Genomic DNA, 15436 nt, shown 5'->3' on the forward strand with positions numbered 1-15436 from the left:
AGAGTACAGGCGGGTGGGGGACGCAAGCAAGGGGCCATCCGACAGCGAGGGGGAGGACTCAACGGCCGTGGAGGGCGTCAAGGGCAGGCGAGGAGACTACAGGCGGCGAGCAGAAGGCGTCAGACGGCGTCTGCAGGCGACGCAGATCAGGCGACGTCGACGGGACAGGGGGCAACGCCAACGATTACGACAACCTCTCTCTCTCTCTCTCTCTCTCTCTATATATATATATATATATATATATATATATATATATATAGGTAATTGTATTAATTACGGAAAAAGTACAAGATTACAAGATGCAGGATGGCTCTAGGCCATCATGCATATACCAAATACAACAGAATCAACAAATGCTCTTTGAGACATCACGATCAAAAGTACAAAGGAACTAGATGGGCTAGAGGGGGGCTACAGAAATTGTAGTGTGCTAAGAAACAAAATCCTTTCTAGGTAGAATGTCCACTAACTTGATCATGTCAAGCTGCCAATGACGAAGTCCCCAAGCACACTATATGGCTCTACACTCCTGATGAAGCATCAAAGATGAATGCATTCCTCACAGTCCATATGTACCAACAATCCCAGAAGCATAAGAAATGAAATAGCACTTCATATTGGAATGCACAGGATCCACGAACTTGGAATGTCCAAAGACCCATTCTTTTGTAAGTATCGATACCCCAACCACTCGGGACCAAATGGCCTATAGTAGTGACCAGACCTTCCGCACCACTAGGTAAGAAAGAAGCCAATGATAGGGAAATTCTATAGATGTCTAACCAAAAAAACAAAACCCGAATCCACCACTTGGAGAGTGTAGAGGCAAGAGGAAGAGCACCAATCAACATTCCCCAAGTGAAGACCTTGTGTGTGAAAGGAGTTTTGTTAAGCCAACATGTCATCACCACAGATTTCCACCACACTTGAACTTTTTGGAGACCCCAAGTGGTGTTACACTTTTGAGCAAACAAGTCCTTATCATATATAAGCAAGTGATATATCTGATTGACTGAAGCAAGGCCCAAATTCAGCCAACCATTAATCATCCAATCATACCAAGGGGCCTCTTGGTCCAAAGGGGGGAGAGGTCGCATGGCTCGTAATGAGGTGGAGATGGAGTTCCACAAATGACGATAGTCTCTAGGAATACGAAATTTATCCATAATGCCCTAGGATATCCAATCTGTCAGCACTTTAGGTGAAACCTACATCCCCAAAGGATAGCCTAGATACCTGAAAATAGGGTCTTTAAGCACAATCTCACCTTGCCAACCAAAGGCCTGAAGATCACTCTCAACGCAACTCATAAGGGATGATTTAGATGCATTAATACAAAGCCCCAAAAGCAAGGGCAAATAAGTCCCATGTATCCATTATTCTTTGTATATTATCAAGATCAGCCTTGAGAAATATGAAAGGGTTAACTACCAAATCTTGGCCAAACAACTACTCCTGTGAAGGAAGAGATGTAAAATATTACACGGCGCAGCGAACAGAATCTGAGAAAGAGATAGAGAGTACACAACAGATAAGAGGAGAATCAGTAAATTCTTTAACTCCAAACAACTGATACAAAGATGGCTTTGTCCACCCGTGCGCTTCCACTGTGTGAAGCTTAGATGGCGATCTAGACAGAAGATAGGTGAAGAGCTTAAGGCTAGCTGGAACAACAACTCTGACTGGGTGAAAGATGAGTGAGTGATGGCTGCGAAGGGGTTTAGCTTTTATAGCCCGCGAAGGTCGTTAGGTCGGCCTGCTGACCGACCTATCATATGAGCCTCCACTAGTCGGCCAGGGAATATTCCCTTTACCATCGGGCCGGGGGCGCTGCCCCCAGACTGTTAGATATGATCAATGCCCCACCCTCATTAGGTGCTACCAATGATCCATGGTGCTCAAAGTTGTAAGGCCCCCATTATGAGGAGAAGCCAAATGTGAGTCCGGACATTGATTGAGTCCTCACTTGTATATCAGATGAGGTCTATGTGACCGGATGGCAAAAAGGTGACTGTTGTGGGTCTAATCTTTGGGTTAGACGGAGTGGTTAAGCTGGTAGCAACTCGAGGCACATTGCATTGAGTTGCATGGTAAGGGAGTTAAAAGGGGCTCCTATTGTGGAGTCCGGGGGCCGCGGAAGCGGCTCTTGGCTGGGGGATCCCAGGGGGGCCAGCGGCCCCCCTGGCGGGGGTCCGGGGGCAACACCCCCGGCCTAATGGTAAAGGGAATATTCCCTGGCCGACTAGTGGAGGCTCATATGGTAGGTCGGTCAGCAGGCCGACCTAACGATCTTCGCGGGCTATAAAAGCTAAACCCCTTCGCAGCCATCACACACTCATCTTTCACCCAGTCAGAGTTGTTGTTCCAACTAGCCTTAAGCTCTTCACCTATCTTCTGTCTAGATCGCCATCTAAGCTTCACACAGTGGAAGCGCACGGGTGGACAGAGCCATCTTTGTATCAGTTGTTTGGAGTTAAAGAATTTACTGATTCTCCTCTTATCTGTTGTGTACTCTCTATCTCTTTCTCAGATTCTGTTCGCTGCGCCGTGTAATATTTTACATGGTATCAGAGCCCAGGGGACTCTAGAGATCAGAGAGCGTACAAGAGGCAAAGGCTTCAACAGCAAAGAGAAACGATGTCGACTCCGGGAAGCGGTTCTGGCGCATCAGGAAGCGGTGCAGGAGGTGGTGCTGCTTTACTGGCTATTCAAACACTGAGGATTCGTCCACCAACCTTCAGCGAAGGCAAGTTAGATGGTACAAACTACACCTTGTGGAAGTTCAAAATTACAACTATCCTTGATTCTTATGAGCTTCTGGAGACTGTGCTGGGGACTGACGCAGAACTATAGCCTACCCCTGACCCATCAAATCCTAGTGTGATGATTCCTCCGAATGCAGATCTTCTACAAGCTTGGAAATGAAGGAATGCAGATGCATTGTGTGCCTTAGTTACAAGCTGTTCTGACAGTGTTTTGACTCTGATTCAGTATACAACCAAAGCATCAGAGGCTTGGAATGTACTAAGGAGTCGGTATGAAACGCGAAACCAAACAAGGATTCAAAACTTGGAGAATCAACTAGCAGCGGAGAAATTTGCTGAAGGAGAGATGGTTGAAGCATTCATCACTCGGATTAAGAATCTGCGCGACCAGATGGCTGGCGCTGGGATACAAAAGACTAGCGAAGAGCTAGCTCGGAGGTGTCTTCGGATTTGTCCACAAAAGTTTGATGGACTAGTAACTGCCCTTAATACTCAGGTGAGACCTCAAGCTTTGACTTTTGAGGAATTTTGTGCATTATTAATGGAGGAGGAGTTGAGGCTGAAAGCCCGAGAAGGAAGCAACAATGGAGATGCTGCATTCTCTGCCAATGCAAAAGGCAAAGGTGTTTCCTCCACCAAAAATGATGGTGACAAAAAGAAGAAGGGCGGCAAGAAGAAGTTTCAAGGAGAGTGCTTCTACTGTAAGAAGAAAGGACATGCAATTGCAGATTGTCGTGTCAAGAAGGCAGATGAAAAGAATGGTACCCTTAAAAGTAAAGGGAAAGAGACAGCCAATACGGCTGAAGCAGAGTTGGAATTATTCATGGCGACCATTGAGAAAGTGTGCTCCTCGGCGCAAGAAGAATCTACCACTGACTCTTGGGTGTTGGATAGTGGGGCCTCCCGTCACATGACCAACAAGAAAGGTCTATACAGTTCTATGCAGCCTCTACAAGAATCCATCACTGTGACGGTTGGAAATGATGCTAAATGCCCTGCTGCGGGCACAGGTACTATTTCTTTTGTTGCTGCAAATGGTGAAGTCAAAAAGCTTTCAAATGTGTTGTATGTTCCCGAAATCAGGAGAAATCTCTTATCAGTTGCTGCCATAACTGATCTTGGTCATGAAGTGAGGTTCAAGAAGACAAGTGTAGAAATTATTGATAGTGCTGGCACAATTGTTGGCAAAGGAGAAAGAAGGAACAACCTGTATGAGCTAAGTGCTCTTACAGCCACCGTTGGAGTGGGCACAAGTAAGCTTTGGCATGAAAGGTTTGGACACATGGGATTTGCAGTATTGAAGGAGATGCAAAAGCAAGGTATGGTTGCTCACCTACCTACAATAACTGAATGAAGGAACCATGTGAAGCTTGTATGATGGGCAAGCAACAAAGAAAGGCATTTCCACAAGAAAGCAAGAATAGAGCACAGGCTCCTCTAGAGTTGGTGCATGCTGACTTGTGTGGTAAGATGCCTACACAGGCCTTGGGGAGATCTTCTTATTTTATGTTGATTGTCGACGACTACAGTAGGAAGATGTGGGTGTACTTCCTTCGTGATAAGACTCAAGCTTTTGGTAAGTTTAAAGAATGGCTAATACTTGTTGAGAATGAAACAGGAAAAAGTATGAAGAAATTTAGAACAGATGGTGGTGGTGAGTTCAACTCAAAGGAGTTTGAAGGCTTTTGCAAGAGCAAAGGGATCAAGCGTCAATTGACGACGCCTCACACACCTCAGCAGAACGGTGTTGTGGAACGCAGGAATCGCACCATTGTGGAGATGGCAAGATGCATGCTAAAGGGCAAGGGATTGCCTAACCATTTTTGGGCTGAAGCTGTTAATACTGCAGTCTACATTCTAAATCGGAGCTATACAAAGGCTCTCAAGGGAAAAACACCTCATGAGGCTTACACTGGTAAGAAACCATCTGTCTCACATTTCAGAATTTTTGGATGTGAATGTTATGCACATGTTCCAGATGAGAAGAGAAACAAGTTACAACCAAAAAGCAGAAAATGTATCTTCTTGGGTTATAGTGATGAGCAGAAGGCTTACAAATTATATGACCAAGAGGCAAAGAAGATCATCGCGAGCCGTGATGTGGTGTTCAAGGAGGAGCCGCATACAGTGGAGGAGGAGAAGGCAAGTTCTTCCACTTTATCATCAAGCGAAGAAGTAGTCCACTATGAACCTGTCTCGAGAGCTATCGCTATCCTTAAAGAGGAGGAGGCATCATCTTCAGATGATGAGGAAAATTCACAAGTTGAAGGGTTTGATTTTCAAGAGTCATTTGCTCCAACTGCCAGAATGACCACTATTCGCACGGTACTTACAGTGGCTGCCCATAAGAAGTGGCCAGTGTACCAAATGGATGTTAAGTCAGCGTCCTTAAATGGTGACCTCAAGGAGGAGGTGTACGTGGCTCAGCCACCAGGGTCTGAGGCCCCCCATTCTGAGAACAAAGTGTGTAAACTGAAGAAGGCATTGTATGGGCTGAAACAAGCCCCCAGAGCATGGTACCAGCGGATAGATAGGTTCTTTTTAAACCTAAACTTCAAAAGATGTGCCTCAGATGCTAACTTGTATGTTTACAGGGATGGTAAAAAGTCTGTAGTGATTGTCCTATATGTGGACGACCTTCTTATTACAGGGGACTATGAAGATATGATCAACCAAACTCGAAAGGCTTTGAGTTCTGAGTTTGAAATGACAGACTTGGGCTTGCTACACTATTGTTTGGGGATTGAAGTCTGGCAAGAGCCAGGAAAGATCTTCATCTCTCATAAGAAGTATGCATGGGAGATCTTGAAGGCATTTGGCATGACCGAGTGCAAGGAGATAGCTACACCTATGGAGGTGAATGCAAAGCTATCCGTCAAGGATACATCAGCACTAGCAGACATTGGGAGGTATAGCAGGTTAGTCGGCAGTCTGATCTACTTGTGTAACACCAGACCAGATATCAGTTTTGCTGTTGGTGTTTTGAGCAGGTTCTCAAACAAACCTCATGAGAGTCATTGGAAGGCTGGGATACGGGTGCTCAGATACTTGAAGAAAACTCTTGACTATGGTATCACATACAGTTTCGGAACTTCTCTTGTGGGAAACTGTGACTCAGATTGGGCAGGAGACATTGATTCCAGGAAGTCAGTTTCTGGTTATTGTTTCTCTTTGGGTTCAGGAATTTTCTCTTGGATTAGTAAGAAGCAACCAACAGTGGCATTGTCTTCTACCGAAGCAGAGTACAAGGCAGCTTGTTTTGCTGCATGTGAGGCCGTATGGTTGAGAAGGATTCTATGGCATATGGGAGTGCAGGATGAAGAACTAACTGTGCTGAGATGTGACAATCAGAGTTGTATCGCTATTGCCAAAAATCCAGTGTTTCATGCACGCACCAAACATATAGAGATCCAGTATCACTATGTGCGTGATTTGATAGAGGATGGGATAGTGGAATTGGTCTACTGTCCAACAGAGGAGAATGGAGCAGATATCTTCACCAAAGCACTTACGAAGGATCTGCTTCAATCTCATCTTCAGAGACTCGGCATTGGGCCGAGGAGATAGTTCACCTATGGGTGGACATTGAAGGGGGGTGTTAGATATGATCAATGCCCCACCCTCATTAGGTGCTACCAATGATCCATGGTGCTCAAAGTTGTAAGGCCCCCATTATGAGGAGAAGCCAAATGTGAGCCCGGACATTAGTTGAGTCCTGACTTGTATATCAGATGAGGTCTATGTGACCGGATGGCAAAAAGGTGACTGTTGTGGGTCTAATCTTTGGGTTAGACGGAGTGGTTAAGCTGGTAGCAACTCGAGGCACATTGCATTGAGTTGCGTGGTAAGGGAGTTAAAAGGGGCCCCTATTGTGGGGTCCGAGGGCCGCGGAAGCGGCCCCTGGCTAGGGGGTCCCAAGGGGGCCAGCGGCCCCCCTGGCGGGGGTCCGAGGGCAGCGCCCCCGGCCCAATGGTAAAGGGAATATTCCCTGGAATATTCCCTGGCCGACTAGTGGAGGCTCATATGGTAGGTCGATCAGCAGGCCGACCTAACGACCTTCGCGGGCTATAAAAGCTAAACCCCTTCGCAGCCATCACACACTCATCTTTCACCCAGTCAGAGTTGTTGTTTTAGCTAGCCTTAAGCTCTTCACCTATCTTCTATCTAGATCGCCATCTAAGCTTCACACAGTGGAAGCGCACGGGTGGACAGAGCCATCTTTGTGTTAAAGAATTTACTGATTCTCCTCTTATCTGTTGTGTACTCTCTATCTCTTTCTCAGATTCTGTTCGCTGCGCCATGTAATATTTTACACGGACCCCCCGCCAGGGCCAGGACCCCCCAGCCAGGGGCCACTTCCGCGGCCCCCGAACCCCACAATAGCGGCCCCTTTTAACTCCCTTACACCGCAACTCGATGCAATGCGCCTCGAGTTGCTACCAACTTAACCACTCCGTCTAACCCAAAGATTAGACCCACAATGGTCACCTTTTTGCCATCCGGTCACATAGACCTCATCTGATATACAAGTCAGGACTCCACCAATGTCCGGGCTCACACTTGGCTTCTCCTCATCATGGGGGCCTTACAACTTTGAGCACCATGGATCATTGGTAGCACCTAATGAGGGTGGGGCATTGATCATATCTAACACCCCCCCTCAATGTCCACCCATAGGTGAACTATCTCCTCAGCCCAATGCCGAGTCTCTGAAGATGAACTTGAAGCAGATTCTTCGTAAGTGCTTTGGTGAAGATATCTGCTCCATTCTCCTCTGTTGGACAGTAGACCAATTCCACTATCCCATCCTCCATCAAATCACGCACATAGTGATACTGGATCTCTATATGTTTGGTGCGTGCATGAAACACTGGATTTTTGGCAATGGCGATGCAACTCTGATTGTCACATCTCAGCACAGTTGGTTCTTCATCCTGCACTCCCATATGCCATAGAATCCTTCTTAACCATACGGCCTCACATGCAACAAAACAAGCTGCCTTGTACTCTGCTTCGGTAGAAGACAATGCCACTGTTGGTTGCTTCTTACTAATCCAAGAGAAATTTCCTGAACCCAAAGAGAAACAATAACCAGAAACTGACTTCCTGGAATCAATGTCTCCTACCCAATCTGAGTCACAGTTCCCCACAAGAGAAGTTCCGAAACTGTATGTGATACCATAGTCAAGAGTTTTCTTCAAGTATCTGAGCATCCGCATCCCAGCCTTCCAATGACTCTCATGAGGTTTGTTTGAGAACCTGCTCAAAACACCAACAGCAAAACTGATATCTGGTCTAGTGTTACACAAGTAGATCAGACTGCCGACCAACCTCCTATACCTCCCAATGTCTGCTAGTGCTGATGTATCCTCGACGGATAACTTTGCATTCACTTCCATAGGTGTAGCTATCTCCTTGCACTCGATCATGCCAAATGCCTTCAAGATCTCCCATGCATACTTCTTCTGAGAGATGAAGATCTTTCCTGGATCTTGCCAGACTTCAATCCCCAAACAATAGTGCAACAAGCCCAAGTCTGTCATTTCAAACTCAGAACTCAAAGCTTTTCGAGTTTGGTTGATCATATCTTCATAGTCACCTGTAATAAGAAGGTCGTCCACATATAGGACAATCACTACAGACTTTTTACCATCCCTGTAAACATACAAGTTAGCATCTGAGGCACATCTTTTGAAGTTAAGGTTTAAAAAGAACCTATCTATCCGCTGGTACCATGCTCTGGGGGCTTGTTTCAGCCCATACAATGCCTTCTTCAGTTTACACACTTTGTTCTCAGAATGGGGGCCTCAAACCCTGGTGGCTGAGCCACGTACACCTCCTCCTTGAGGTCACCATTTAAGAACGCTGACTTAACATCCATTTGGTACACTGGCCACTTCTCATGGGCAGCCACTGCAAGTACCGTGCGAATAGTGGTCATTTTGGCAGTTGGGGCAAATGACTCTTGAAAATCAAACCCTTCAACTTGTGAATTTTCCTCATCATCTGAAGATGATGCCTCCTCCGGCGAGGCAATCTATGGCTCCGGTGAGGCAGTCTATGGCTCATGTGGATAAAATGAGGGGGATTGGTCCTACCGGGTGGGGTGGGCAGGGGGGGGTTGTGGAGTGCTCTACCGAGAGGGGGACGCTCGTCTGCCATCACCCTGCTGACGAGGCTGGGCTTGAGGGGCTGGCTGCGCCCCCCCTTGCCTTCTCCCTCTCTGTCGCCTCTGGACCCTTGTGAAACCGTCAGCATCCACCTGCGGACCTATAGGTGGAGCCGCCTTGGCTCCAAACCGTGTGCAAACTGCTACATAATGCCCAAAGTCGTGGCAGCGCAAGCATTGCCCTGGTTGCCCAGTCACAATGACCTACTGCCTAAAGGAATGCCCGCCTGCCTCAATCTCTAGGAACTGTGGGATATTCTTGACCTCCTTCACTGCCACCCGTAACTTTGGGACCCTTGCCGCTGTCACTGCATCCGTGAAGGACGCAGGAAGGACAGTGCCGAAGAGCCTCCCGAAATCTTCCACTAACTGGCGGTACTCAATCGCCAGGCCGGGGAAGAGGAGGGTGACCGGGTGCCAAAGAAACCTATTGTGGAGTGCAAATGCCTCCACTGTGAAGTCACTGTACCAAGGGACCATGTATATGACCCCCTTCATGGATGCATAAGGTAAACTAGCGAGCAGCTCGCGAGCTACGTCTGCCGAGCTGAGGCAGACCATGAAGATCCCTTGGCCCAACAGGACCACGTCCATGATCTACGCCAAGCCAATGCTCAGCGTGGAGTGGAGCCAGTCCCGAAGCTGGGCCCTAGCTGGGGAATGTCCTACTACCTGACCATAGATTGCTGTTTCCATTAGTTCCAGCTCCTTAGCTCGGACAGCTAAGAGCTGCTCCTCAGAGAGGACTACGCGCAAGGTGTTCGATTGGGGGGCACTCGGTGAGTACGTTGGCGTCTGACCAAAGGTTTCCATTGCCCGTCCCTACTGGGAGAACCTACCTATCGCACTGCTGTGTCGCTGAATGGGGAGTTGCTACAAGGGGAGGGAGCAACTGGAGGGGAAGGGAAGAAAAAAGAGTGTTTTGGGGGGGGGGGGGTTTTGTTAGGGCGGATCGGACGGCGCGCACAAGTAACTGACAGCAGCCTGGCAAACCCGGGGGACAGCCAGGCAAGAGGGGGAATAGGCGGCCGTTACACACCTTGAGGGCGAGGGCGCGCGAGCCAAACAGAGAGGCGCGAGCAGTGCTAAGACGGCCACGATCAGTCGGGCAGCGTGCAGGACAGTCAGACAGCAACCACGACCAGTCGGATGGCATGACCGTCGGACAGTGGGCGAGACGAAATGGAAGGCGCGATCGGATGGGCGACCAATCGGATGGCGCGTGTCGGGTGGGGGGCAGCAGCACGACGTGTAGGCAGAACTTTTTCGGCTTGGTACCCAATTGGGACACTTGCAACAGATATCCCAGAGCTCATGCATGTTCTGTTTTTATTGATGGCTCGACTATTGGGAGGTACCAACACTCTACCAATCCTAGCCATGGAGTCAAGCAAAAGAGGCCAATACACGGCTGGGCAACCGTCCACTTCCGCCCAAACCAGGCATTCTTGCTTTAGCAGTTTTGTGAAGTCCTCCATTGGCCACCATGGAACAACATGCACTGTTTGTGATCATAAAACAATGGCAGCTTGCTTAAAAGCACATCACATTGATGAGAGGATCAAAGCATGACCTCATAAAACCCCCTTGGGCCCACAAAAATGTCCTCAACACAATCCTCTTGCACAACACTCATCAACCATGAGCGTACAGAAGGCATTATAGGAATTCTGGCGGTAAAAAACGGGATGACCCCTTTTTCATGAAACATGGAAAACAGTTGCAGCACCTTCTTTGTATCCACAGTAGTAACAAGGACATCACTCCCATCAAAGTCACTACAATTATTTTTATAATGTTGCACATACTCCCCGAGCAACATGTTGGCAAAATCCAAAAGATGCTCCCAATCCAAGTCCTGGGAGTCATCTGGCTGCCCTGCTGCTTGAGCATAGGACAAAGTGTGACTTGTCTCCAAAGCACATTTGCAATATTTGCAATTCTCCACAAGGCAATGCGTTTGTCGCACTCGTAAGGGAGGATATTCATTCAAGCTTTGTAATAGACTTCCCCTTGTTACATATTTCTTGATATAGAAGTTTTTAACAGGGCGGCTTTCTATTTTACTTTTTGCCTTGGGATACTTGGTTCCAAGGAGTGTTAATAGAATGTTTACTTTTCTCTGAAAAAAAAACCATTAGCATTATGATGATTGATAGACAAATTGTTCTTGACAAGGAAAATGTTCTTGAAAGAATTGTAGCTGATGGATAAAATGCGTAAGTAATATTCACACTGTTAATCTCAGAGTTTCTAACTATAGATTGATGCAGGCTATAGTAGCAACTGGCCGCCCAATGCTCTATTCAATCTCACCTGGAGTTCATGCAGATCCGTCTATGGCCACACTCATATCGGGACTTGTCAATGCTTATAGAGTCACCGGTGATGATTGGGACTCTTGGAATGATCTGCATTCTCATTTTGATGTTGCCAGGTGTGCATGTTTTTTTTCCCATCTGTCAGCAAATCAGTGAATATTTTATTGCACTTCACTAAATATGCCAGCACATTTTAAGAGATTCCTGTCCTAACTTATGTATAGAGAAGATTTTTGGCCTACATTTCCAGAAAGCTCTGCCAGGAAACACTTATGGCAATTTGCAGATTTGCAAAGATCTTGAAATTCCTATGCAGCTCAAAATTTTCAAACAAGGAATAAAGGATATTTATTGAAGCCACATATAATAATTGCATTTGTCTGGATTAATAAATTTCATGATACTAATTCTAATATTCTTTTACAGGGATTTTGCAAATGCAGGTTTAATAGGTAATGCAGGTCTGCTTGGTTTTTCCTGGCCAGATTTGGACATGCTACCTATTGGATATCTTACCGATCCAGGTTTTATGATAAAGAAATTTTGTCTGAACAACACCTATATGGTGATGGCTCCAACAAAAAAATTATGCTGAACTGATTAGTTTCAGTTATCTGATCATGACAGGTGCTAATTATGGTCCATACAGGCTCTCCCGGCTCACCTCAGAGGAGCAGAGAACTCAGGTACAGAGCAAACCAATTTAATCACAGCTGAGGTTACCTCCTCCTATACTCTCTGCGATTTTCAAACACATTAACCTGAAAGGAAAATGAGTGAATCATACAGGTGACACTCTGGGCAATGGCAAAGTCTCCTCTCATGCTTGGTGGTGATATGATCAGAATAGACAACATAACCCTTTCCCTTCTTACAAACCCTACAGTTCTCGAAATCAATGCAAACAGCTATGGGAATATGGAGGTGATTTGGAAAGCTTTTTTGTGTACTTATGCATGCTCTACCTACCAAAAAGTCATACTTAATCGCAACGCTTTTATAGTCCAGTGACATTATCTGTCAAACAGTGCATCCTGCCTGTGAGTGAGTCGGAAATTCAAGATCATTAACCAAGTGACAGGTGATCGTTCGTAACAGCTTGTTAACCTGAAGCCAGATGGAAAGGTTGCCAGTGAGGCAATTGAACCGTATGGTATCAGGACTGCAGTAGAAATGAGCACCAGAGCAGGTGAAGGACTATGTATAAGTAAATACTCAAAAGCATTTATGTGGTTTTCTCAGAAGATTTCCAGTATTTGAAAAACCTGAGGTTTGAAATTTTCAATAGGGGTGTTTATATGCTATCATGTCTATGCAAGCAAGAAGCATGCACTTTCAATTTCCTCTTGCAGAAATATGATTTCTCTAAGGCCCAAAATTGGTGTTTCTCCAGGGCTCCTGACACCAACCAGTGGTTCCAGTAACATAAGAGAAGTGGAACCTGTATATGGACAGGCAGTGGATATACGTGTCTGGGTGGCACATGGACAAGGCGGTAAGTGTATACAGACTTGGAATTTAATTACAAAGGATATGTACAATTCACTATCCTTACATGGATAGCCTGGAACTATTACTAGCTCGTAAGTACCAAGCCCCTAATCCTTCAGAGTTACATTTCCACAGATTTGGCTACGTAGCCCAAAGTCCCTAATAAATATGGCTGACTTTCATCCAAGAAGGAACATGATCAACTCCCTTTTACTCATTTCTTACAATACAACTTACAAGCACCCTCTTTGACCTAGATCACACATGGCTTACCACCTTCTTCCATCTAGAGTCACACATGGCTTCCCACCTTCTTATAATCTAGAGTCACACTGGTTTGGCATTACAGAGCCCGTCCTTCCATCTAGGGTCACACATGGTCTAGCATCATAAACTGCTCAAGTGATTCCTTGTGTGAGACTTCTTTTGTTTCTTTTGTTGTGTTATTGAAGTCCTTCACAGGGCCATTTTGTGTCTGTATTTTACCTTGGAAGTTTATTTGTGCGGTGTTTATCAATAGATCTCTCTTTTCTCTGAGGGGAAAAAGAAAGCTAGCTCAATCGAGCTTGCCCAAATGTAAGCCTTCTCTAAATGACCCGATTGAAAGGGCTTCTTGAAAACTACAAAGGGTCACAGCTCAAGCTTGCAGAAATATGAAGAAAATCAGGCTCCAGCTCTAACGTTCCTCTTCAGCGTATGATGAGGAAGATTCATGTACAGATGACTCGAAACAAAATAGATTTTGCGAGCTCTGTTGTCTTATGCTTTCTCCTACCACGTTCTGTTCAAAAGTAGGCAAAAAGACTGATTCATGTAAGTGGTGCTTTGCAGGAGTCCACTATGTGGCCTTCTTCAACCTTGGAAGAAGGACAGTCACATTCTCTCTGCCCCTTGCAGACATACTAGGAGCACACGCACAGAATGATAGAGCTAGCCGCAGCTACGAATGTGTGGGGCAGGAGGTCTGGAGCAGCGTCGACCTGAAAATGTCATCGAGGGGCGCCTTGTCTGGCACATTGGCCTCGCATGGCTGTGCACTTTATGCCTTGCAGTGTGTAATCTTGTCTGATTGACTGAGACTCCCCTTCCAGAAGTTAAGCCATCCGCAAGGTATCCATATCTGCAGCAATCCTGTCACTGAATTCCTGGAAAGGCAGAAGCACTGCAGGCCGCATCATCGTTTAGCCACATGACTGTGTCGGCTTGTAATGTCCGTACAATGTTAGTTATGTGAAGATGATGTCAATTTGAAATGTATATCACTTGTGTGAAGAGAAAGTGATACTTTGTGTAGAAAAATGTCCTGTTTCATGATATGTTGTGTAATTGTTTTGTCAATCTATCGTTGATACGCTAAAGGTATTTGGCAATTGCATGCAGGGCCATGGGCACATTGTTAGGGCTTCAATGCATGTTAGTCCATTTGAGGTGCTAGGTTTGGATCAACATATAATGAGGTCTATCATTATGGGGTGTTGATTGGTACCTTAATGATTCATCTGGCATTCGAAACAAGGTGATGTAATGAAGGGATTGCATGAAGGCAGGCTCGAAGAGGGTGGGATGAGGCCTTAAAACATTCGAAGCCCATTTTGGGCATTGTTGCAATTTTGGGTGTCAAAGGTACCACTTTAAAACCCAAGTTAAGCTTCATAAGGATGCTGTAGAAAGTCAATAAAGTGTCAAAAGAAACCTTGATGTTTCCAATAGGTTCTCATGGGGTTAGAATGAGTATTATTGAATACATAAAATAATAAAATATATATACATAATGTAAGTGTACCTTAATTACTAGTTGGATATATCTAAAAACTATGCCATCATGAGAGAAGTTATATCAAAATAGCTATTCTTTTCTCATTAAGATACATCCAATTCCCACAATCTTTTTTGTTCCAAAGGAAAAAAAAAGTTATTAATAGAATTTTCTTTTCTTTGAACAACAAATGTGTGGATTTTGGGTACCAGCAGCCCTAATAGGTCAGTTTACATAAAAGGTTTTAAGCCTTAACGAAACTTCTTTTAAAAGAAAAAGAATTTTAATCTTGCAAGATGTTGTCTCATCATCCTTATCTATATATGCATCAACCTAGAAAGCAAGTAGCCCATGATACCCCACATGCATGAGAAGAGAAATAAAGGACTCCTAAAATTAACAATGCTAAGATCTTCTCAGACAAGATAGGGATGAGAAGAGAGGAGGACTGGTGTGCAAAAAGAAATCCAATTGCTAAAGCTATCAACATTACTAAATATATTATTATCCAAGAGTAACTTAAGCTTTCTTAACTTCTCTATGATGACTTTGCCACCTCAATAAATCGCCTATTTGACCTCCTTTTGAGTTGCCTTTATCTTGGCAATTTCACCTAGTCATGCTTTGAGTTGTGTTGAGATAAGCTCTTGTCTGATCCATATTTCGGTTCCCTCAACACATTTTGATTACTATCAGAATTCAATTTTATATAAGATGCTCCCAAACTTACTTTATTCTTCCTTTTCTCAAAATAAATGAGGCCTTTTCTATTTGCAAGTAACAAAAGGTAGTGAAATGAAATGTGGTATTTAGATGTAAAGATACGTTAATATTCTTAGCACTAGATTATTATTATAAGCATCATTTCATCATGTTGTGAGCATGAGAAAGATGGTGTTTTGTGATCTGTGTTCTGTGTTGTGTGTGTGCACAA

At 45.2% G+C, this 15436-nt stretch overlaps 1 protein-coding gene across 2 annotated transcripts in view; it reads left to right on the top strand.

The window, feature by feature from the left end:
• The window catches only part of LOC148019389 (Melibiase family protein), a 211256-nt gene extending 196933 nt beyond the window's left edge, over positions 1 to 14323 (top strand). The window contains exons 6-12 of one of the 2 annotated variants that reach the window (XM_087661037.1): positions 11208 to 11371; positions 11682 to 11779; positions 11883 to 11941; positions 12045 to 12179; positions 12354 to 12462; positions 12649 to 12750; positions 13578 to 14323. In XM_087661037.1, coding sequence (XP_087517163.1) covers positions 11208 to 11371; positions 11682 to 11779; positions 11883 to 11941; positions 12045 to 12179; positions 12354 to 12462; positions 12649 to 12750; positions 13578 to 13819 — 909 coding nt within the window. In that variant the 3' untranslated portion in view covers positions 13820 to 14323. The remainder of the gene's footprint in view (positions 1 to 11207; positions 11372 to 11681; positions 11780 to 11882; positions 11942 to 12044; positions 12180 to 12353; positions 12463 to 12648; positions 12751 to 13577) is intronic. The other variant, XM_087661036.1, reaches the window with a different exon arrangement.
• Positions 14324 to 15436: the final 1113 nt, after the last annotated feature.

Source organism: Lygodium microphyllum, chromosome 20 (assembly GCF_053477565.2).
Source record: "Lygodium microphyllum isolate KBCC chromosome 20, Lygodium_microphyllum_v1.1.10, whole genome shotgun sequence".
NCBI lineage: Eukaryota > Viridiplantae > Streptophyta > Polypodiopsida > Schizaeales > Lygodiaceae > Lygodium > Lygodium microphyllum.